The 26276-nt window shown below is 39.4% G+C and overlaps 1 protein-coding gene across 1 annotated transcript; it reads left to right on the forward strand.

The window, feature by feature from the left end:
• The first annotated feature begins 3475 nt into the window (after positions 1-3475).
• Positions 3476-25416, forward strand: LOC143414887 (uncharacterized). Its single transcript, XM_076879765.1, has 18 exons — positions 3476-3567; positions 4115-4268; positions 10709-10996; positions 11239-11315; positions 12095-12269; positions 12631-12915; positions 13160-13236; positions 15995-16169; positions 16531-16815; positions 17058-17134; positions 17907-18081; positions 18443-18727; positions 18972-19048; positions 21807-21981; positions 22343-22627; positions 22870-22946; positions 23720-23894; positions 25022-25416. The coding sequence occupies exons 2-18, from the start codon at positions 4187-4189 to the stop codon at positions 25054-25056; spliced, it is 2805 nt and encodes a 934-aa protein (XP_076735880.1). The 5' UTR covers positions 3476-3567; positions 4115-4186; the 3' UTR covers positions 25057-25416.
• The last annotated feature ends 860 nt before the right edge of the window (positions 25417-26276 follow it).

Raw genomic sequence — 26276 nt, forward strand, 5'->3', positions numbered from 1 at the left:
AATTAAGCTGCTGAAAACTCTGTGGACAAAGGTCTTCACTTCTCCACTGAAACCAAGCATGAGTTGAACTGTGTTGACTGTACGATGCTGCTAAAACAGCAAGATTTGGGTTTGTATGTATTTATTATTTTATTATATAAATTGGAAAATAATCCAGAGTGTAAGAAAAGATTAACTGATGTTTTGCACTGGCTGCTTTGGGCAATTATTCTCTTTTCTTGTTAGGGTCACGATTAGTCGATCATGTTTTCAAAAGATTAATTCTGCAGTTATTAATGTTTTCACTCATTTTTGTTAATTCTTTAATGTTGGGTTTATTGCCTAAAGTTCCCTCCAAATAAAAACTCATACATATTTATATTTTTTCAACAAAAAAAAGCCCTGAGAAATTGTTTGCTGAACCTTGCACTGGAAAAAAAAATTCTCACACACATGTGCACACATACATCCACAGATACATAAAATCTATGGATAACAGAACACTCAAACCCTTCTATTACAGGACTTTTATTTTTTACTGGATTTTTGATGTTATTCTTGAAGTCTAAACTTTCAACTAATCCAGAAATTATATTTTCTTGCACAGAATGAGAACAACTTTACGATCAAATGGTTTATGGATGATAAAAAGTTGGCAGAAAAAGAGATGATGCTGACGAGAGTAGCCAAAGATGTGCTAAATGCTCGCTTCTCTTGCAAATGTCTAACCCCGTCGAGGGTCACTATACTTGTTGTTATGCTTAAATTACTTATATTTGTAGTACGTGAAACACATTTAAAACTTTTTTTGAATAATTGCAGATAATTCAAATGCATTTTGTGATAAGATCTCTTAAGAAAATCTCTTAAGTTATGGACATAGCATCTAAATCTGCTCTTTAAAGAAAAAATGCAAATGCAAGCAGCACTTATTCATTTAAAATGATCTCATTTAACTTCACTTGAACCTTTTTTTAAATTTACTTTTTTTTTTTAAAGTTCATTAAAAAGTTTGCTTGGGTGTATTTGATCTGTAAATAAGAGTGGAGTCAGAATAACGTATTTTCATTTAATATTTTAATTTGTTTAACTAATTAAACATTACATTAAGAGAAGGGGACTCTTCTGTCTGTCCTTATTTTAACAGATTTGAGGGAGCTTTATTTGCAGTGGACTGATCAAGAACAGGAAAAGCCTCGTTATTATGAGCATCGCTACCAGCAGCAGCCAGCTGTCAACACCAACAAAGAGGCTGAAAACAGCAGCGTCCCACAACCTGGCACCTGGGCACACTGTGATCTGAAGAGACACAACAGAAAATAACATTATCATCACCGTCTGGCCTTAGTGATGAAGTCATGTGATCTGTGCAGGATGCCTATAATATGTTATAATTAACCCTCCTGTTATGTTGGTTTCCAGGAACACCAATTATGCTCCTGGGTTAATTTTAACCTGGGCAAATTGACTCATCCAAAAGTGTCAGAAACACTGGCATTGATTATTTTACAATTTTCTTTTATAATTTTGATTTTATTTTTTCGTTTTCTGTAGTGATGCAGATGACATGTGACATCTCTTCTGTTCTGGGTCAGTCAACATAACAGGGTTAATTTAAAATCCAAAGGACTGAGAAGCACTTAGAACTGGGTAGTTTTGTATCATGGGCAGGGTTCTTCCTGGCTTGGCATGAACATATGAATAATAGGTAAAGTAAAATTACGGAAAAAGCGGTTCTGGTAGCTAAACGTCCAGACTGTCCTGTAATTATAAAAATATAATTTGTGTTAATTATAAGAAAGTGTATTTTTTTGCTTTTCTTTATTAAAAAAACAAACAGAAAAAACAGAAACTTTTCTGTCATTTCTTACTTCATTACTTCCATGTAGCATGAATGGAAAATTTGTGAAACGTATGAAAATTCAGTTAAAAGTCCAAAATTTATGCCCTCCTTCACAATTTCCAAAACTATCCAGTGCAGTGGGGCCAGATTGGAGTCTTTTGTCGGCCGAGGTGTGGAGGTGGTGAGTGACAGGAGAACGGCGGCTAAGCTGTCATCCCTGTTGGACAACGTCTCCCACCCCATGCAGCAGACTGTGACAGCACTGAGCAGCTCCTTCAGTGGGAGACTGCAGCACCCACGGTGTGGGACGGAGAGATTTCGCAGGTCTTTCCTCCCCACTGCTGTCAGACTCCACAACAAAGACTTTAACTGAACAAACACACACATCCACACATGTGCAATAACACTAAGTGCAATAATCCTTTCTGGCATCGTTGTATTTTTACTCAGTTGTATATAGCATTCGTATTCTATTTTTATCTTATTGTATATTTTTATTCTATTTTATTCTACTGTATATAGTATATTATTTTATTCTATTCTGTACAGCTGTGTACTGTATTTATTCTTATTGTATTCTAATTTTTGCACTGTCCACTTCCTGCTGTGACAAAACAAATTTCCCACGTGTGGGACTAATAAAGGTTATCTTATCTTATCTTATCTTATCTTATCTTATCTTATCTTATCTTATTATAGCCGCGGGCCTTACGTTTGACATCCCTGGTTTAGAGAATTTAATGAACATATCTATCAGATTTGACAACAAGGCTGCCAGACTCAGGCCAAGTTAGAGTCTTTAAACCCTTTATTCACAGTTTCTCAAACACTGGTAGGAGACACCCAAGTCACGTGACCACTACTAATTGAGGCTTTGGCGTATTTTGCGCCAGTTTGGACACTTGACTGCTGCTACCTGGACTGAAACAAACCTGATGACACGTCAAACTCCCAAAACCTTTAAAGTCCTCAGCAGCAGCAACAAGCAGATTGTAGGCTGTGAAGTCAGTGAAACCCACAGTACCCACAGTACAGTGATGGACGATGCGCTTTTAATCCACAACTTTCAATATTGGCAGAAAAAAGAGGAACAAGGCTGGTGAGAACTTTGAAAAAAAAATCATACAAAAAGCGGCAAAAATCTCATTTTTGATTAAAACCTTTAGACAATCGAGACCTTGTTACTCTACTTCCCCTTATTCATCTTATTTTTTATAAGCAGAATTAGCTACAATCATCTATTCACAAGTCCAATCGTGTGACTTTTATTCACTTACTTCCGTTTTTATTCTTTATAACCAGCATGTTTTGTGTTTTTGTCTTTAGACGGCATGTATGACATAATCTGCTGCCAGGTTAATAAATTGCTATCAGTGCAAAACGAGGAATCCGCGGTGGAATATGTAATCAATAATCAATAGTTGCCAGGATCACACCGCTTCTTTCACAAGGATTATTTTGAAAACACGCCACCACGATGATCCCAAACAGATCCTGGAAATGACCGGTTCTGGGGGCGGATCGGGTCCGCATCGCTTCAGGTTTCATGATCACAGTTCCCAGGATCACACCGCCTCCTCCCTGATTCAGAAGACACCATCTGATTGGTATGTAGATTCACGTTTATCATCATCATCTTTTTACTTTATGATTCTTTTATGGATCACATGGACTTTATTAATCATCATCTGCTGTCTGATAGCCTCACTGCAACTTAAGCCTTGTCCACATCCACACTGCTTTGGGTGGGTCTAAACTTTGTGATCACAGAATCATTGTTTTTAATACGCGCGTGTAAGAAATCGATGCAAATCTATCAACGTTATGTGTGCTGTGAACCCCGAAGACGAACGCGGTCAGTATCCATGATTGCTGTAATAGAGGAGCTGAAGAGAGAGTGGGTGAGCTGGGCTGACTTATAACAGCGGAAAGAGAGAGAGAGCGAGAGATTCCTTTACTTTAAATAATAAATAAATAATATTAAATACAAGAGACATTTTCAGCTCTAACCACAGTCTGGTCTATTGTTCTTTGTTTTTTTACTTTCACTTTCTGTTTGCTGTGTTCGGTGACGTCATCCTCACTCTGCATAGCCAGAAATTGAAGCAATATTCCTGTTGGAATATATTTTATTGATAACCAAAAGGGAAACTTAAGAATATGCTAGACAGTCTGGATTGCATCAGGTGGCTGGACATCTGCCAGCTTTCTGCTTTGTTTGCAGCTGTTTTTGTTTCTGTTTCATGTTTTTTGTTCATTTTTTTGTTCTGTTGTATTTTTTCACGTCATTAGAAGGCCTATTATGTGGGATGGATATTCATGTATCCCTGATTTGGACTGAGTAACTGTTTGGACCTGAATGTGATGAGAAGAGTGAAGAAGATGTCTTCTTCTTCCATTATCACCGCTGTGTTTCTGCTCTGCTGCTTAGCCAACGGCTCCACAGGTACAAACACAATTTAATGAATCATTATTAATTCCTCAGGCTTTATTAAAGAAAAAGTTCATTTTAACTTTTCAAATTGTTCTTTAAGATGCCACTTGTGATTGGCCAGATGTTCTATGTGATTTAGTGATCGTGCAGTTTTATTTCTATATTTCTTTTTTTCTTTTTGAGGCTCTCGGTGGAAATGCATTTTACCATCAGAAAAACCTAGAATTTAGCAATAATTACTGAACTAAAACATCCAAAAAGTTTTTACTGGTCCTTTACTGGGGGTAAAACTCCACGAAAATGTTGTATTTTACAGTCAATTTAAAGGCTGATTTTGATATTTTTTGGTAGTGGCGCTGAAATGGGAGCGGCAAATGAACTCAAGGAGTTGGAATGATACATGAAAATGAAGATTTCCTTATTCTCCATGAAAATATTAACATTGTGCCTCATAACAAGATGACAGATGTAACTGCTAATGTCCTTTGATTTCCTTCACAGAAAATGAAATTGTTAAAGTTGTTCAGCAACTGAAAAATTCCAAAAGGTTGATTCTGTTCATCTGGACGTAGCGTTTTCAGTGGGAGAAACGTTTCATCACTCATCCAAGTTACTTCTTCAGTCTCAGATTTGTTACGACCGAGAGGACCAGGCTGTGTGTGTGGACTCAAGTGCAGACACAAAGGAAGGCAAACTGATGTGAATACACTGCTTTATTTACAGTGATACTTTAATTACAATGCAGGGAAAATATGTAGGCTATGAACTGTGAACTAAGAAACCTATGAACTGTTAACTGTGAAGTCTAAGACTATGAAACATTAAACTCCAGCTGTGTGCTATGACTAGATACAAGAGTCCATGAACAGATCCTGGGAAGGGGGGGGGAAGGAGCAGTAGGTGCACAGAGTCACTATAATTCAATTCAATTTCTTTATTGTCCCACAAGCAGGATAAAAATAAACAGAAAAATAATATAAAACAATAATGACAATAATAGTGATAGAAAGTCCAAGGACAGTTATTTGCCATTGAGGAGACAAGACGCAGTAGGGATAAAAGAGACCTGGAGTCTTTTAGTCTTCCTCACAGGTACTTTAAAACGGCGGCCGGAAGGCAACAACTCAAACTCACTGTGAAGTGGATGGTTCAAACAATTAATAATAGAATGAGCCTTTCTAAGCACATTTCTATTGTAAATGGCCAAAAGTCCATCTTGCCAGCGCCCTGAAATTTTGCTAGCAGTTTTTACCAGAAGTCCCAACCGATTCTTATTCTTCACCGTCAGGTTACCAAACCAGGCAGCGATACAAAAGGACATCACAGATTTGATAAAACTTCTATAAAACAAAGACAACATCTGAGATGAGACATTAAAAGATCTCATTTTCCTTAAAAAGAACAGTCTTTGTTGAACTTTTTTAGTAGTGGCATCAGCATGAGATTCAAAACACAGTTTATGGTCAAGTACCACACCTAGATATTTATAACTCTCAACGATCCCAATATCGGCAGTTTTAATGATAGTGGGTGATGAGCTATAAGAGGACTTCCTAAAATCAATAATCATGTCTTTAGTTTTTGACACATTAAGTGAAAGGAAGGACTCATCACACCAATTCGCAAAATCATCTACAACCTGTCCATGGCCTGACTCGTCCACCACTAGAAGACTGACGATCACTGTGTCGTCACCAAACTTCAGGATGTGTCTGTTTGTGAAATTGCTGCGACACTCATTTGTGTACAGAATGAACAGAAGGGGAGAGAGGCAGCAACCCTGGGGAGATCCAGTAGAGGAGGAGATCACATCAGAAAATACATGATTCACCCTCACGCATTGTGACCTATTAGTCAGAAAGTCTGTCACCCAGCCGACCAGACTAGTGTCAAGCTTGAAATGATTGTAAAGCCTGTCAGCAAGTAAGAAGGGTTGAATTGTATTAAATGCAGATGAAAAGTCAGCAAATAATAATCTTGCATGGGTGTGAGGGGCCTCAAGATGCTCATACAAGAGAAGCAGGAGTGTGACAGCAGCATCCTCCACACCTCTCCCTGAACTGGAAGGGGTCAAGATGGTGTTCAACATGCATTAAAATCTCCTTCTTAATTATCTTCTCAAATGTCTTCATCACTAAAGAAGTCAGAGCCACGGGCCTAAAATCATTCAGTGCCTTAGGAGAACTGCCCTTAGCAACAGGAACAATGACAGCATGTTTCCAAATCTTAGGTACTGTCTGTAGCTCTAAAGAAAGTGAGAAGGTATAGTGAAAAATCCCACTCAGCTGATCAGCACAAGTTCTCAGTACCTGTCCACAGATGTTGTCAGGTCCAGGACTCTTGCTTTTAGTGTGTCTAAAGAGATTAGCCCCCTCTCATCAATACAAATTGATGGGGGAGTGATGGTCTTTTCCCTCAGTGTGCTGGTCTGCCTAGAGCAGTCAAAGTTCTCAGAACGAAGGTAAAAACTGTTAAGACTGTCTGCCAGATGTTTGTCAGAGGTAAACCCCTCTAAGGTAATATTACTTTTACCTTTCGTCTGTAGCCCTGCCATTGTTTTCATACCAAGCCAAGCTCTTTGGAGGTTGTTACTGCTGAGTTCTGCCTCAGTCTTATTTCTATACCTCATCTTGGCGATCTTTATTACAGCCCTCACGTCCTTCCTCAATATTCTCATAGTGGGAACGTCTCCCTCGTTAAAAGCAATTTTCCTTTTAAGAATCAGATCCTTAATATCTTTAGAGAGCCACGGTTTGTTATTAGGGAAAGTCTTAAATTCTCTGACTGGAACCACAGAGTCTTTGCAAAAAGAGATGTAGCTACACACCACATCGGTGAGTGCATCCAAATCAGAAGTGCTCTCTTGAAACACGGACCAGTCAGTGCAATCAAAACACCCCTGAAGGGCAACACAACTGTCTTTTGTCCAGACATTAGTCCGCTTCACACAGGCCTTCTCCCTCCTAATCACAGATCTGTAAGCAGGGAGGAGGTGAATGACATTGTGATCCGAAGAACCTAGCGCAGGTCCAGCCACAGACTTATATGCCCCCTTAATTGGTCCATAATACAAATCCAGCGTTTTGTTATTCCTTGTAGGACAAGTGACATATTGAAAGAAATTGTTCAGTGATTTCTTAAGATTACAATTGTTAAAATCACCGAGAATAAAATTAGGAGCATCCGGTGAGAGAGTCTGCAGATTGTGTACCACTTTAAAAATGGCGTCGGCAGCAACTTTAACATCAGCTTTAGGATGAATGTAAACAACAGTGACAAAAATTTGAGGGAACTCCCTCGGTAAGTAAAAAGGCCTGACAGATACTGAAAGGAGCTCGATGTCAGGAAGACACAACCGCTCCCGCACAGTAAAGTTATTACACCAGCCCTGGTTGATATACAAACAAACCCCTCCTCCGTGAGATTTGAGTGTTACTCCACAGTTCCGATCCAATCTGACAGGGGTCCCAAAGCTCTGATTCGCAGTGAAGTGTCACTGTCCATATCGGTCAGCCACGTCTCGGTAAGCGCCATCAGACAAGCCTCCCTGTATTCCTGTAGATGAAGCACATTTCCTTGTAATTCATCCGTTTTGTTCCTAGGAGATTGGACATTGGCCAGAATCATAGAAGGCAGAGGAACACGATTCTTCCTCCAAGTTTTCTTACACGGTGACGCACGCCGCCTTTCTTTCCGCGTTTTCTCAAGCAGCGGGGCTTTCCAAAATTAGTCTTTGACCGGGCAAATAAATCCTCACCAAGAATCACATCTGTCCGAGCATTAGAAGAGTCGTACATAGACAAACAGGACCACTGTAATCCAAGTAGTTCCTCGCGTGTATAAGTGATTGTCAGTGAGAGCGAATGACTCCAGGTGAATATCGGCAACAACAATAAAACTAAGGTGTAGAAGATCTCCATCTCGGCAAAAAAAACTTCATAAAAAGTTAAAACCACGGTTAAGAACAGAGTTAAAACAAAGTTAAAAAGAAAAAGAAAACGCCAGTAAACACCTGCTGCAGGTCGCCACAAGAGCAGCGCCCCCTCACCACAGTGAGTCCTCTCCAGAGTGTGAGGCGTGTGAGGCTGAACCCTCTGCCACTTCTGATGGTGTGAACGTGGAAATAGAAGAGATAGACAGTCAGTGGAATTCCAGTGAATCACGGCTGGTTGATTAAACTATCATTGTAATGGCTTACGCGTTGCAGGCTAAGGGGGACTAGGGAGGAGAGTGTCCAAAGGGTCCGGGTGAGTAGTGGTCCAGAGAGAGTCCAACAGTCCTGGCAGGCAAGAGAGGTGCCACGATGAAGGGAGTGAAACTAGATAGCTGAAAACCTGCATCCAGGCAGAGATGCGTATTGTTCCAACTTGTGAAGCCAGATGACCAGGCGGATAACTATGACAGAAAGAAAAGACTGTGAGTAGAAATAAAAAAGTTACGGTATCTCACAAGAGCTTGCGGCCTAGCACTAACGCGAGTTAGCTGAAGGTCTGGCAGAGGTCTGTTGGGAGTGCTGGTTTTAAATGCCGGTGACTTGATTGCAGTCAGGTGTGAAGGCTGATTGGAGTTTCCGCCTGAAGGCGGAGCCCAGCAGAGTGGAAAAACTCCGCACTTACCCGGACCATGACATGGTTACTGCAGGTTTCACCAACCTTATAAGCAGTAAAGTTGCACAATAACTGAAACTAGCACCACTGAATGAACAATGGGCTGTGAGGTCAGTTCCTTGATCATTAATCAAAGTCAAAGTCAAGTCAAAGTCAGCTTTACTGTCAAAGACCATATATTTACAGTCATATTTTGAAATGACTGTAAATATATGCCCCCATGGCCCTCAGTGTACACTAAAACATCTTTTATACACCACAATTCAAAACTACACAATTATATAAACAGCGGTGTCCAACACAATCCTAGTGATTGTGGGCAAGTTCATGTGCAAGTGGGGGTGGGGCAGTCAGGGAACAGGTGATGGGGGAGGTTCAGAGTTTTGTATGTCTGGGGAATGGGGGCGTTCAGAGGGGAGAGGTGAATGCAGGTCTGGAGTTCATGTGTGTGAGAGCAGGGAGATAATTCAGCATCCTGACAGCCTGACAGGCGAAGCTCTCTCTCTCAGTCTGCTCGTTCTAGCCTGGAGGCTCTTCAGTCTCTTTCCTGATGGCAGAAAACTGAAGAAGCTGTTGGACGGTTGAGTGGAGTCACCTGTAATGCAGAGGGCTTTCCGGATGAGGCAGGTGCAGTAGATGTTCTGGAGGGAGGGAAGAAAAGAGAAGTACCAATGATCCTCTCCGCTTGCTTCGGCAAGAGCCATACCACACAGTGATGCAGCTGGTGACGATACTCTCAACTGTGCCTCTGTAGAAGGTGCTCATAATGGGGGTTGAGGCTCTTGCTCTCCTCAGTTTGCAGAGGAAGTAGACTCGCTGTTGGGCTTTGCTGACCTGTGACGCAGTGTTTTTTGACCAGGAGAGATCTTCTGAGATGTGCACACCCAGGAACTTGGTGCTGCTTACACTCTCCACAGCAGCACCATTGATGGTTAGTGGGGTGTGCAGGGAGTGAGTTCTCCTGAAGTCTATGATGATCTCCTTAGTCTTCTCCACATTCAAGGAGAGGTTGTTGTTGCTGCACCACTTGGCCAGATGGATAACTTCACTCCTGTAGTAGGTGTCATCACTGTTGCTGATGTGACCTGCCACAGTTGTGTCATCTGCAAACTTGATGAAAAGTATATGAAACGTACCTACTCCGGATGCCTCCACGCTTACCTCTCTTCTGTTTCCTCTCGAACCGCCCGAGACTTTTCCACTATGGGCGAGATCTAGTAGCAGGGGTTGCTGATGGTAGATGCCTCTGAAGCAGTCTGCAGTTCCTCAGTGTAATTCGTAGCTCTTCCATGATTGAAAAGTTCGTGGATTTGCTTCTCTTGATTATGAAAAAAAAGCATGCAACTGTATGAACATTGTGTAAAACAAGAAAAAGAGCAAAAAAAACACGGGGATACTGTTTTGTCAGGAGAGAGAGCAGTCGCTGTGTGCGTCCACGCTGCCATCTTGATACGAATTAATATGCAAATTCTCATGACCACTGGTCAACAACCACTGATCAATGGCCATGAGTACCATTCACAGAGAGTTGGGAATGAAATACATTTCAACTCCTGTTGTTTTATTCTGAAGCTGATCCAAGTGGCGTCTGGATTCCTGTGGTGGTGTGTATACCACCGCAGCATTGCCTGTGGGCCGTAGTTCAGCAACTGAAAAATGTTTTTTGCATATTTGTCTTGTCTTGACACCAGGTTTTCATTCACTGTTTTAAAGATAAAACATGTAATAATTAAAAATGATAATTTCCTTCAGATTTGATGAACTGACACGTGGCTGTTGAGAGCTTTTCTAGCATGACTGTTCTTAATTTGTCATGAAATTCCTCTTTATTTCTTTGTCTTTCAGGCTCTCGGGATGATTGTGTGTACGCTGCAACAGGATCAAGCTTAACTGTGCCACTTAGATATGAGTTGAAGGAATCAGATAACCTGAAATGGTTCAAGGACACAAGTGTAATTTTTTATCGCAGACGGAAACAGGTGATCATGGGGAAAAATGATGCTGTTGATTCAACTGGATCACTAAAGCTGACACAACTCACCAAAGACAAGTCAGGACGATACAAACCAGAGGTTACCAGTGAAGATGGAATGAATGTGGGAGATTTACAGAGTGTGCGTTTGTGTGTATTAGGTAAGTAACAACATATTATACATACATTTTTCTGGTTATGTAAATATGCAAATATATTTCATAACAAGTGTGTTGATGGATCAGAAGCTGTTTAATTTTTACATTTTTGTCAACAGAAAATGTTTGATATTAATATAAAGTCACTGTTCAGTTTGGTTTTGCAAGTTTTATTTATTTATTTGTATTAATACATCATTAGCAGAAGTTCATATAATGTTATTTATTACATTTTATTACCTCAGACCGTGTGCAGAAGCCCAGCGTGACGATGACGTGTACAGACTCTGACTCAGTCAGCTTTACTTGCAATGCTGGTCAGGTGAGGACAACTATGAGTCTGTTTCATTTACATTTCAGGTTTCAGGTCAGAATATTTTTCAAAGAGTTGAACCAATAATTGTGAGTTTGGAGACAAAGTTTTCGTTATTTCAGCCTCGCTGAGCTGCTGTGAGCAGCTGTTCTGTTTTATATGAGGAGGTTATAAAATAGTCCAAGTTTAGACATCTTGATCCTCCAGAAGATTCAACTCCACTTACTGATAAAGACACTGAAATGTGCTTAAAATGTCTGTGAAACCACTAGCTCTATTGTCAGCAATACTTTTACTCATGTTTCTTTATTTTTTGTTGTATTTTCTGAGTTCAGACACACAGAGTCAGTATGTAAATCATCAGATCCTAAGAACATTCACACAGAAACTGCTGAATCCACAAGGTTTGGATTGGCGTTTCTTCATACTACACATATGTTACTTAAACCTGATCTCTGTTTAATGTTTTAGCTGAGTTTGTGCTTCTGAGAGGAACCACTCTCTTTTACTCGCCTTGATAATTGGAGCATTTGAAATGGACTCAAAGTCCTCTAAACATCTGTTTATAGAGACTTCCTTATCCTGGTAGAGATTTAACTCTGGTGCTGATGAAAGCACTTAGATGTGGTTATGAATTTTGGTTGTCAAACTGCCATTTCTTTCTTTTTTGTAATGAGGGGAAGAAGTGACAATATTTACACAGATTATAAAAAGCATGAAAAAGAAAGGAAAAGCAGAGTGTGAGGGAAAGAGATGGAAAAGACTGTTGTCCATATTTTCTTCCACAGAAAGACAACACTGTGAGATTTGAATGGACTAGTGCGGAGACACAGCTGGAAGAAACAGGGGAGATCCTAATAAAAAGAGCTGTAGATGTGGTAAACACCCCTGTGGTTTGCCGTGTTTCTAACCCCATCAGCTTTGCCATCAGTGACCCTGTTATACAAAACTGCTTCACGCCCAGTAAGTATCATGTGCTATCACCTGTCCATTTTTATTTCACTCATCTCCAAATGAAATACATTTCAACTGCTGTTGTTTTATTCTGAAGCTGATCCAAGTGGCGTCTGGATTCCTGTGGTGGTGTGTATACCACCGCAGCATTGCCTGTGGGCCGTAGTTCAGCAACTGAAAAATGTTTTTTGCATATTTGTCTTGTCTTGACACCAGGTTTTCATTCACTGTTTTAAAGATAAAACATGTAATAATTAAAAATAATAATTTCCTTCAGATTTGATGAACTGACACGTGGCTGTTGAGAGCTTTTCTAGCATGACTGTTCTTAATTTGTCATGAAATTCCTCTTTATTTCTTTGTCTTTCAGGCTCTCAGGATGATTGTGTGTACGCTGCAACAGGATCAAGCTTAACTGTGCCACTTAGATATGAGTTGAAGGAATCAGATAACCTGAAATGGTTCAAGGACACAAGAATAATCTTTTATCGCAGACAGAAACAGGTGACCACAGGGAAAAATGATGCTGTTGATTCAACTGGATCACTAAAGCTGACACAACTCACCAAAGACAAGTCAGGACGATACAGACCAGAGGTTTACACAGATGGACTAAATGTGGGAGATTTACAGAGTGTGCGTTTGTGTGTATTAGGTAAGTAACAACATATTATACATACATTTTTCTGGTTATGTAAATATGCAAATATATTTCATAACAAGTGTGTTGATGGATCAGAAGCTGTTTAATTTTTACATTTTTGTCAACAGAAAATGTTTGATATTAATATAAAGTCACTGTTCAGTTTGGTTTTGCAACAGTTTTATTTATTTATTTTTATTAATACATCATTAGCAGAAGTTCATATAATGTTATTTATTACATTTTATTACCTCAGACCGTGTGCAGAAGCCCAGCGTGACGATGACGTGTACAGACTCTGACTCAGTCAGCTTTACTTGCAATGCTGGTCAGGTGAGGACAATATTTAATATTTTATTGATATCTCATGTTCCTCAAATAGCTACTTATAATTAAGCTGTTGAAGAATCTGTAGACAAAGGCCTCATTTCTCCTCTGCTGAAACCTGCTGAACAAGGGTGGATCTAGAGAAATTTTCTTAAGGTGGCATGGAAATCAAATGGGATGGCAAAATCAAAGTATTAAAAAACAAAACAAACAAAAAAACGTGTTTGCATGTGTTACATGTGGTTAAAATGATTCAAATGCAGTAAGTATACACATCTCGTATAAATATAGTCTATAACAGGGGTTCTTAACCTTTTTTACCTCGGCGCCCAACTTTTCCACTACAAAGTGGCCCGAGGCCCATTCAGATAATAACACTGTATTGAAAACAATTGATTTTGCTTTTAGTTTGATTTATATGTAATAACTAAATCAAATCAACTTCATTTTAACAGTTAAAATCTTGTCAAATAAACATGATGATGACATGATGCAATGTAATAATCACAAAGACATTCATTCATTATGTGTATGCGAACCTGCAATAAAAACAAAATGCCAAACAGGTTAACGATTCATGCACCAAATCAAACTGCAAATAGAAATTGAAAGGCTCAAGTCAGGGTTAATAACACACAAACATAATAATTAATAATTGAGTTTTACTACAGCTAAAGAGATAAGAAAAGAGGGGGAAATAGAAATTGGATAAATAATGTAGTGATAAAATAAATACATTCAAAATAATTTTCTAATGAAATAAATAAATAAACCGTTATAAAATTTAAGTAAAGTGCAAATGAAAATATAGTCTCATAATCTGTGAGTGAATTTGAAAGTTGCTTCAGCAGTAAACCTTTTTTCATTGGCAGAACCAGAAGTTACTCTTTATATTTGAGACAAATGAGCAACAACAAACAAGCTGGAACTCCCCTTTTATGCTCACCTCTTAATGAGACACTTGAGCCTGCCTCTGAGACACGGTCAGATGCAGTCTGGGTGGAATAGGGGAAAGGCTCCCTCTCAGAGTAGCTTCCAGTGTTGCTCTGAGTCTGTTTCAGGCTTTGGTCTTGGTTGTGGCCACAATAGAAAATCCCGATTCACACAGATATGTAGTTGTGAATGGGAGAAGGAGTTTCACAGCTCTCAGTGCCAGACACAGATACTCCTTTGAGACAGCAATCCAGAAGGAGCCCAGACCCAGTTTGCCCCACTGCAACTTTAAAGTGCTGTCGGTGGAAAGTTCCCGAATCTGGGATTCCAGATGTGAGGGCAAAGCAACATCATTTTAAATGGGATCCACTGAAAATGGGTCCAAAATCCACATGTCCTTCTCTGGGATCCTCAGGGAAACATTCATCAAATTTCTCTGTCAGTGGTGAAAGGTGCTGACAGACAGAGTCACTGATCTTCACCTGAGGGGATTTTTCCAAGATGTGAGACAAAAGTGGAAACATGTCCATCCTCTTTTCCTGGGCCCTCTTAGTCCACAAAGCAAGTTTACTCTTGAAAGCTTCAACTTTGTCTGTAACAAACGACATGCTGCTGTTTCTCCCTTGAAGTGAGATGTTCAGCTGGTTCAGCAGTGAAAAAATGTCACAGAGGTAGGAAAGCTTTGAATTGGCATAATAATGTGCAAGAGGAGATTTTCTCTGCGTAGGAAAAGACCTCATTCCTTAGTTCAAACAAATGCTTGAGGACCAGTCCTCTTGAAAGCCATCTCACCTCACTGCGGTAGAGCAGCTGGACATGATCTGCTTCCATGTCCTCACAAAGCTTGGCAAAACATCTGGAGTTCACAGCATTATTTTTAGTGAAATTGAGAGTTTTCACACTTACATCCATCACCTCGTGGAACTCTGGTGACATCTCTGTTGCTGCTGCTGCAGGGCTTTCACAGTGGAGAAAACAGTGGGTCCGTTTAGCTTCTGGTGCACGGTCAAGAATCTGCCTAATGAAGCTGTGGTGCCTGCAAGTCCTTGAAGCTGCACCATTACTGTACACCCCAACACAGTTCTGCCAGTCCAGGTCGTTCTCAGTGAAACATTCCTGAGCCGTGGCTCGAGTTGGTAGCAACATGCAAACTGCTGTCCCAGTGATAACAAACACCAGCAGCAATGCACCATTCGTGACATCAGCGGGCTCCTCTAGTTGCAAAGAGAAAAATGGACTACTTTTTATTCTTTCCAGAAGCTGATGCTGTATGTCTAAGGCCATGTCCGCTAAATGGTGGCTCACATTGTTGTTTGAGTGGGATGGTCAGTAGCTTCTTTGCAGCAGCCTCTCCGATCATCTCATGGCACATATGTACAGCGGCAGGCAAAATCAACTCCTCCGCTTTAGTGAAAGACTTTTTACTCTGTGCCACAAGTCTGGACACGAGGTAGCTAGCTTTTAAAGCACATTTAGATTCACCAGTCAGTGACTGATCTCTGTTTAATGTTTTAGCTGAGTTTGTGCTTCTGAGAGGAACCACTCTCTTTTACTCGCCTTGATAATTGGAGCATTTGAAATGGACTCAAAGTCCTCTAAACATCTGTTTATAGAGACTTCCTTATCCTGGTAGAGATTTAACTCTGGTGCTGATGAAAGCACTTAGATGTGGTTATGAATTTTGGTTGTCAAACTGCCATTTCTTTCTTTTTGTAATGAGGGGAAGAAGTGACAATATTTACACAGATTATAAAAAGCATGAAAAAGAAAGGAAAAGCAGAGTGTGAGGGAAAGAGATGGAAAAGACTGTTGTCCATATTTTCTTCCACAGAAAGACAACACTGTGAGATTTGAATGGACTAGTGCGGAGACACAGCTGGAAGAAACAGGGGAGATCCTAATAAAAAGAGCTGTAGATGTGGTAAACACCCCTGTGGTTTGCCGTGTTTCTAACCCCATCAGCTTTGCCATCAGTGACCCTGTTATACAAAACTGCTTCACGCCCAGTAAGTATCATGTGCTATCACCTGTCCATTTTTATTTCACTCATCTCCAAATGAAATACATTTCAACTCCTGTTGTTTTATTCTGAAGCTGATCCAAGTGGCGTCTGGATTCCTGTGGTGGTGTGTATACCACCGCAGCATTGCCTGTGGGCCGTAGTTCAGCAACTGAAAAATGTTTTTTGCATATTTGTCTTGTCTTGACACCAGGTTTTCATTCACCTTTTTAAAGATAAAACATGTAATAATTAAAAATAATAATTTCCTTCAGATTTGATGAACTGACACGTGGCTGTTGAGAGCTTTTCTAGCATGACTGTTCTTAATTTGTCATGAAATTCCTCTTTATTTCTTTGTCTTTCAGGCTCTCAGGATGATTGTGTGTACGCTGCAACAGGATCAAGCTTAACTGTGCCACTTAGATATGAGTTGAAGGAATCAGATAACCTGAAATGGTTCAAGGACACAAGAATAATCTTTTATCGCAGACAGAAACAGGTGATCATGGGGAAAAATGATGCTGTTGATTCAACTGGATCACTAAAGCTGACACAACTCACCAAAGACAAGTCAGGACGATACAGACCAGAGGTTTACACAGAGGGAATAAATGTGGGAGATTTACCAAGTGTGCGTTTGTGTGTATTAGGTAAGTAACAACATATTATACATACATTTTTCTGGTTATGTAAATATGCAAATATATTTCATAACAAGTGTGTTGATGGATCAGAAGCTGTTTAATTTTTACATTTTTGTCAACAGAAAATGTTTGATATTAATATAAAGTCACTGTTCAGTTTGGTTTTGCAAGTTTTATTTATTTATTTTTATTAATACATCATTAGCAGAAGTTCATATAATGTTATTTATTACATTTTATTACCTCAGACCGTGTGCAGAAGCCCAGCGTGATGATGACGTGTACAGACTCTGACTCAGTCAGCTTTACTTGCAATGCTGGTCAGGTGAGGACAACTATGAGTCTGTTTCATTTACATTTCAGGTTTCAGGTCAGAATATTTTTCAAAGAGTTGAACCAATAATTGTGAGTTTGGAGACAAAGTTTTCGTTATTTCAGCCTCGCTGAGCTGCTGTGAGCAACTGTTCTGTTTTATATGAGGAGGTTATAAAATAGTTTAGACATCTTGATCCTCCAGAAGATTCAACTCCACTTACTGATAAAGACACTGAAATGTGCTTAAAATGTCTATGAAACCACTAGCTCTATCGTCAGCAATACTTTTACTCATGTTTCTTTATTTTTTGTTGTATTTTCTGAGTTCAGACACACAGAGTCAGTATGTAAATCATCAGATCCTAAGAACATTCACACAGAAACTGCTGAATCCACAAGGTTTGGATTGGCGTTTCTTCATACTACACATATGTTACTTAAACCTGATCTCTGTTTAATGTTTTAGCTGAGTTTGTGCTTCTGAGAGGAACCACTCTCTTTTACTCGCCTTGATAATTGGAGCATTTGAAATGGACTCAAAGTCCTCTAAACATCTGTTTATAGAGACTTCCTTATCCTGGTAGACATTTAACTCTGGTGCTGATGAAAGCACTTAGATGTGGTTATGAATTTTGGTTGTCAAACTACCATTTCTTTCTTTTTGTAATGAGGGGAAGAAGTGACAATATTTACACAGATTATAAAAAGCATGAAAAAGAAAGGAAAAGCAGAGTGTGAGGGAAAGAGATGGAAAAGACTGTTGTCCATATTTTCTTCCACAGAAAGACAACACTGTGAGATTTGAATGGACTAGTGCGGAGACACAGTTGGAGGAAACAGGGGAGATCCTAATAAAAAGAGCTGTAGATGTGGTAAACACCCCTGTGGTTTGCCGTGTTTCTAACCCCATCAGCTTTGCCATCAGTGACCCTGTTATACAAAACTGCTTCACGCCCAGTAAGTATCATGTACTATCACCTGTCCATTTTTATTTCACTCATCTCCAAATGAAATACATTTCAACTCCTGTTGTTTTATTCTGAAGCTGATCCAAGTGGCGTCTGGATTCCTGTGGTGGTGTGTATACCACCGCAGCATTGCCTGTGGGCCGTAGTTCAGCAACTGAAAAATGTTTTTTGCATATTTGTCTTGTCTTGACACCAGGTTTTCATTCACTGTTTTAAAGATAAAACATGTAATAATTAAAAATAATAATTTCCTTCAGATTTGATGAACTGACACGTGGCTGTTGAGAGCTTTTCTAGCATGACTGTTCTTAATTTGTCATGAAATTCCTCTTTATTTCTTTGTCTTTCAGGCTCTCAGGATGATTGTGTGTACGCTGCAACAGGATCAAGCTTAACTGTGCCACTTAGATATGAGTTGAAGGAATCAGATAACCTGAAATGGTTCAAGGACACAAGTGTAATCTTTTATCGCAGACAGAAACAGGTGATCATGGGGAAAAATGATGCTGTTGATTCAACTGGATCACTAAAGCTGACACAACTCACCAAAGACAAGTCAGGACGATACAGACCAGAGGTTTACACAGATGGACTAAATGTGGGAGATTTACAGAGTGTGCGTTTGTGTGTATTAGGTAAGTAACAACATATTATACATACATTTTTCTGGTTATGTAAATATGCAAATATATTTCATAACAAGTGTGTTGATGGATCAGAAGCTGTTTAATTTTTACATTTTTGTCAACAGAAAATGTTTGATATTAATATAAAGTCACTGTTCAGTTTGGTTTTGCAACAGTTTTATTTATTTATTTTTATTAATACATCATTAGCAGAAGTTCATATAATGTTATTTATTACATTTTATTACCTCAGACCGTGTGCAGAAGCCCAGCGTGACGATGACGTGTATAGACTCTGACTCAGTCAGCTTTACTTGCAATGCTGGTCAGGTGAGGACAATATTTAATATTTTATTGATATCTCATGTTCCTCAAATAGCTACTTATAATTAAGCTGTTGAAGAATCTGTAGACAAAGGCCTCATTTCTCCTCTGCTGAAACCTGCTGAACAAGGGTGGATCTAGAGAAATTTTCTTAAGGTGGCATGGAAATCAAATGGGATGGCAAAATCAAAGTATTAAAAAACAAAACAAACAAAAAAACGTGTTTGCATGTGTTACATGTGGTTAAAATGATTCAAATGCAGTAAGTATACACATCTCGTATAAATATAGTCTATAACAGGGGTTCTTAACCTTTTTTACCTCGGCGCCCAACTTTTCCACTACAAAGTGGCCCGAGGCCCATTCAGATAATAACACTGTATTGAAAACAATTGATTTTGCTTTTAGTTTGATTTATATGTAATAACTAAATCAAATCAACTTCATTTTAACAGTTAAAATCTTGTCAAATAAACATGATGATGACATGATGCAATGTAATAATCACAAAGACATTCATTCATTATGTGTATGCGAACCTGCAATAAAAACAAAATGCCAAACAGGTTAACGATTCATGCACCAAATCAAACTGCAAATAGAAATTGAAAGGCTCAAGTCAGGGTTAATAACACACAAACATAATAATTAATAATTGAGTTTTACTACAGCTAAAGAGATAAGAAAAGAGGGGGAAATAGAAATTGGATAAATAATGTAGTGATAAAATAAATACATTCAAAATAATTTTCTAATGAAATAAATAAATAAACCGTTATAAAATTTAAGTAAAGTGCAAATGAAAATATAGTCTCATAATCTGTGAGTGAATTTGAAAGTTGCTTCAGCAGTAAACCTTTTTTCATTGGCAGAACCAGAAGTTACTCTTTATATTTGAGACAAATGAGCAACAACAAACAAGCTGGAACTCCCCTTTTATGCTCACCTCTTAATGAGACACTTGAGCCTGCCTCTGAGACACGGTCAGATGCAGTCTGGGTGGAATAGGGGAAAGGCTCCCTCTCAGAGTAGCTTCCAGTGTTGCTCTGAGTCTGTTTCAGGCTTTGGTCTTGGTTGTGGCCACAATAGAAAATCCCGATTCACACAGATATGTAGTTGTGAATGGGAGAAGGAGTTTCACAGCTCTCAGTGCCAGACACAGATACTCCTTTGAGACAGCAATCCAGAAGGAGCCCAGACCCAGTTTGCCCCACTGCAACTTTAAAGTGCTGTCGGTGGAAAGTTCCCGAATCTGGGATTCCAGATGTGAGGGCAAAGCAACATCATTTTAAATGGGATCCACTGAAAATGGGTCCAAAATCCACATGTCCTTCTCTGGGATCCTCAGGGAAACATTCATCAAATTTCTCTGTCAGTGGTGAAAGGTGCTGACAGACAGAGTCACTGATCTTCACCTGAGGGGATTTTTCCAAGATGTGAGACAAAAGTGGAAACATGTCCATCCTCTTTTCCTGGGCCCTCTTAGTCCACAAAGCAAGTTTACTCTTGAAAGCTTCAACTTTGTCTGTAACAAACGACATGCTGCTGTTTCTCCCTTGAAGTGAGATGTTCAGCTGGTTCAGCAGTGAAAAAATGTCACAGAGGTAGGAAAGCTTTGAATTGGCATAATAATGTGCAAGAGGAGATTTTCTCTGCGTAGGAAAAGACCTCATTCCTTAGTTCAAACAAATGCTTGAGGACCAGTCCTCTTGAAAGCCATCTCACCTCACTGCGGTAGAGCAGCTGGACATGATCTGCTTCCATGTCCTCACAAAGCTTGGCAAAACATCTGGAGTTCACAGCATTATTTTTAGTGAAATTGAGAGTTTTCACACTTACATCCATCACCTCGTGGAACTCTGGTGACATCTCTGTTGCTGCTGCTGCAGGGCTTTCACAGTGGAGAAAACAGTGGGTCCGTTTAGCTTCTGGTGCACGGTCAAGAATCTGCCTAATGAAGCTGTGGTGCCTGCAAGTCCTTGAAGCTGCACCATTACTGTACACCCCAACACAGTTCTGCCAGTCCAGGTCGTTCTCAGTGAAACATTCCTGAGCCGTGGCTCGAGTTGGTAGCAACATGCAAACTGCTGTCCCAGTGATAACAAACACCAGCAGCAATGCACCATTCGTGACATCAGCGGGCTCCTCTAGTTGCAAAGAGAAAAATGGACTACTTTTTATTCTTTCCAGAAGCTGATGCTGTATGTCTAAGGCCATGTCCGCTAAATGGTGGCTCACATTGTTGTTTGAGTGGGATGGTCAGTAGCTTCTTTGCAGCAGCCTCTCCGATCATCTCATGGCACATATGTACAGCGGCAGGCAAAATCAACTCCTCCGCTTTAGTGAAAGACTTTTTACTCTGTGCCACAAGTCTGGACACGAGGTAGCTAGCTTTTAAAGCACATTTAGATTCACCAGTCAGTGACTGATCTCTGTTTAATGTTTTAGCTGAGTTTGTGCTTCTGAGAGGAACCACTCTCTTTTACTCGCCTTGATAATTGGAGCATTTGAAATGCACTCAAAGTCCTCTAAACATCTGTTTATAGAGACTTCCTTATCCTGGTAGAGATTTAACTCTGGTGCTGATGAAAGCACTTAGATGTGGTTATGAATTTTGGTTGTCAAACTGCCATTTCTTTCTTTTTGTAATGAGGGGAAGAAGTGACAATATTTACACAGATTATAAAAAGCATGAAAAAGAAAGGAAAAGCAGAGTGTGAGGGAAAGAGATGGAAAAGACTGTTGTCCATATTTTCTTCCACAGAAAGACAACACTGTGAGATTTGAATGGACTAGTGCGGAGACACAGCTGGAAGAAACAGGGGAGATCCTAATAAAAAGAGCTGTAGATGTGGTAAACACCCCTGTGGTTTGCCGTGTTTCTAACCCCATCAGCTTTGCCATCAGTGACCCTGTTATACAAAACTGCTTCACGCCCAGTAAGTATCATGTGCTATCACCTGTCCATTTTTATTTCACTCATCTCCAAATGAAATACATTTCAACTCCTGTTGTTTTATTCTGAAGCTGATCCAAGTGGCGTCTGGATTCCTGTGGTGGTGTGTATACCACCGCAGCATTGCCTGTGGGCCGTAGTTCAGCAACTGAAAAATGTTTTTTGCATATTTGTCTTGTCTTGACACCAGGTTTTCATTCACCTTTTTAAAGATAAAACATGTAATAATTAAAAATAATAATTTCCTTCAGATTTGATGAACTGACACGTGGCTGTTGAGAGCTTTTCTAGCATGACTGTTCTTAATTTGTCATGAAATTCCTCTTTATTTCTTTGTCTTTCAGGCTCTCAGGATGATTGTGTGTACGCTGCAACAGGATCAAGCTTAACTGTGCCACTTAGATATGAGTTGAAGGAATCAGATAACCTGAAATGGTTCAAGGACACAAGAATAATCTTTTATCGCAGACAGAAACAGGTGATCATGGGGAAAAATGATGTTGTTGATTCAACTGGATCACTAAAGCTGACACAACTCACCAAAGACAAGTCAGGACGATACAAACCAGAGGTTTACACAGAGGGAATAAATGTGGGAGATTTACAGAGTGTGCGTTTGTGTGTATTAGGTAAGTAACAACATATTATACATACATTTTTCTGGTTATGTAAATATGCAAATATATTTCATAACAAGTGTGTTGATGGATCAGAAGCTGTTTAATTTTTACATTTTTGTCAACAGAAAATGTTTGATATTAATATAAAGTCACTGTTCAGTTTGGTTTTGCAAGTTTTATTTATTTATTTTTATTAATACATCATTAGCAGAAGTTCATATAATGTTATTTATTACATTTTATTACCTCAGACCGTGTGCAGAAGCCCAGCGTGACGATGACGTGTACAGACTCTGACTCAGTCAGCTTTACTTGCAATGCTGGTCAGGTGAGGACAACTATGAGTCTGTTTCATTTACATTTCAGGTTTCAGGTCAGAATATTTTTCAAAGAGTTGAACCAATAATTGTGAGTTTGGAGACAAAGTTTTCGTTATTTCAGCCTCGCTGAGCTGCTGTGAGCAGCTGTTCTGTTTTATATGAGGAGGTTATAAAATAGTTTAGACATCTTGATCCTCCAGAAGATTCAACTCCACTTACTGATAAAGACACTGAAATGTGCTTAAAATGTCTATGAAACCACTAGCTCTATCGTCAGCAATACTTTTACTCATGTTTCTTTATTTTTTGTTGTATTTTCTGAGTTCAGACACACAGAGTCAGTATGTAAATCATCAGATCCTAAGAACATTCACACAGAAACTGCTGAATCCACAAGGTTTGGATTGGCGTTTCTTCATACTACACATATGTTACTTAAACCTGATCTCTGTTTAATGTTTTAGCTGAGTTTGTGCTTCTGAGAGGAACCACTCTCTTTTACTCGCCTTGATAATTGGAGCATTTGAAATGGACTCAAAGTCCTCTAAACATCTGTTTATAGAGACTTCCTTATCCTGGTAGAGATTTAACTCTGGTGCTGATGAAAGCACTTAGATGTGGTTATGAATTTTGGTTGTCAAACTGCCATTTCTTTCTTTTTTGTAATGAGGGGAAGAAGTGACAATATTTACACAGATTATAAAAAGCATGAAAAAGAAAGGAAAAGCAGAGTGTGAGGGAAAGAGATGGAAAAGACTGTTGTCCATATTTTCTTCCACAGAAAGACAACACTGTGAGATTTGAATGGACTAGTGCGGAGACACAGCTGGAAGAAACAGGGGAGATCCTAATAAAAAGAGCTGTAGATGTGGTAAACACCCCTGTGGTTTGCCGTGTTTCTAACCCCATCAGCTTTGCCATCAGTGACCCTGTTATACAAAACTGCTTCACGCCCAGTAAGTATCATGTACTATCACCTGTCCATTTTTATTTCACTCATCTCCAAATGAAATACATTTCAACTCCTGTTGTTTTATTCTGAAGCTGATCCAAGTGGCGTCTGGATTCCTGTGGGTATATTTCATATCTTATATAAAATGAGGAGCAATTAAACTTCACACAATGAACTAATTTTTTTTCTATTTCTAGTCCCACTTAAAATGCCAAATACAATTTGCTGTCATTCTTCACCATCAGATATTTGTATTTTTTTTGTGGTAATCCTTGTTGTTGTCATTTGTTGTTTCCAGACCATACAGAAAAAGCTGATTCTTTTTACCTAGAAATGCAGCCAAGGCGCAAGGTTTTAATAAAAATGTCAAACTATTTACAGAACAATCAGGTGTTCTGCATCAAATAAGATGCCACACAAATTATTTGTGCCTCTCCAAAAAATAATTTCTTTCCACTATAAGCTAAAGGAGAATATCACAATCCTGATGCCTGCAGGCCTCACAGCAGGGGTGTATCACTCCTGCTGTTATCCACCTGGAGACAGCGTTTACACTGTAATCTGCCTTTGGTGGCTTTTTGGCTGTGACATTCAGCCTTATTGTTCTGACACACAAAACAAAATTTTTTGTGACTGGGTGGTCTGGGTTTGATTTCTTTTTTTTTTTAAATCTGAGTGACACCTACCCTATGTGTTCAGGTTTTAGAGTTTGTTGATTGGAAAGCAGATGAAGTTCGATTCTGGCTCATCCCTGTTTAGCTGACAGCACCACGCCAAAGCCAGCGTCTTAGTAATGGCAGATTTTGCCAGAAATGTTGAAAGTTGATTGTGATGTGAAGACACAGGATGTGTTTTGTCCTGTTTTCCTCCTTTCACACCAGGGTCGGGGCAGATGACCACTTCTCGCTGAGCTGGAGGTTTTTTCCTGTTAAGAGCTTTTCCTTCTCACTGTCACTAAAGCTCTTACTCATAGGGGGTCATATGATTGTTGGGGTTTTCTCTGTTTCTTTGGATTAGTGTAGGGTCTTTAAAATATAAAGTGTCTCGCAGCAACTATTGTTGTGATTTGGCGCAGTATTGACACAACTGAACTGAGCTCATTCTCCCTGTTGTCTATGCTTATTTTAACAGAGGAGGAGGAGCTTCGTTTGCAGATCCCTCAGTAACAGCAGCAACATCAGCATCAGCTGTAGTGAGCTGGCCTGCAACACTCAAATAACTGATCTCCACCATCATGACCAGCAGCATCCCAGAACCTCTGAGTGAGACAACAGAAAAAATACAATCATTATCCAGCCTCAGTGATGAGATGAAACAGTGTGTTTAGTGTGTTTACACTGACTGTATAAACTGGGTTAAATGTGCACACAATAATGGAGCAGGTTAAAGGAAATGAATCCATACAGGCAATCTAATCTAAATCTAAACAAGTGCTAATCAGTATTTGATCAACATTAATGGACTAATGACTCATGTGTTACAGTGTTTTTAAAAGATACATTATTAAAACTACATTATTCTTGGAATACTGTCGTCTACCTTATTTTCCGCACTATAAGGCACACTTAAAATCCTTTAGTTTTCTCAAAAATCGACAGCATACCTTATAATCCGGTGCACCTTATGAATGAATTCTGGTTGTGCTTACTGACCTTGAACTGATTTTATGTGGTACATGGCGCTCAAAAATCTGTCAAAAAAAGTTTTAGTACGAAGCTATGAAGCTGCACTGCTTGATGGATTGTCGGAGCATTTCGGCTACCATAGCCGGGAGCCTCGCAGAGTAGTCTGGGTCCAAAACTCCGCTTCAGGTCCCAAAGTCAAACGAACACTGCGGCATCACTGAGAGTTAAAAACTGTCTAAATTCTTTCATCTTTAATAAAATGATCAGCGTTGCTGCTCTACCAGTTGTAACAATTAAGTTTGACATCCAGGCATCCATGAAAACAGAATTTATTAAATTTAACAGAGTTAGAAGTTAGCAGGAAGTTAACTCGCTGGTTTCCACCTAAACATGATATACCATGTTCTGAAAAAATGAAAACGTACAGCTCTGCTATCACTTCCAACATAAATGAATTCAGAAAACTACATGTCAAACAGTTTAATATCTATTATTGTGCTAAACGTCACATGTTACAACGAAAACATGCAAACCTTCGTTATTAACTGCAGCTTCAACATTGAGCTGCAAAAATGCTTTTCCCGCGGTAACATTTCGACAATAACCTGTTAGTTTATTACTAGGGGTGCAACGATATTCGTATCGATATTGAACCGTTCGATACAGTGCTTTCGGTTCGGTACGCATATGTATCGAACAATACAAAATTTGTAATTTATTTTATCAACTTTCCTTCTGAAGATGCTGTCTGTGTTGAGCGC

The sequence above is a fragment of the Maylandia zebra genome, linkage group LG23 (genome assembly GCF_041146795.1).
Source record: "Maylandia zebra isolate NMK-2024a linkage group LG23, Mzebra_GT3a, whole genome shotgun sequence".
Classification (NCBI taxonomy): domain Eukaryota; kingdom Metazoa; phylum Chordata; class Actinopteri; order Cichliformes; family Cichlidae; genus Maylandia; species Maylandia zebra.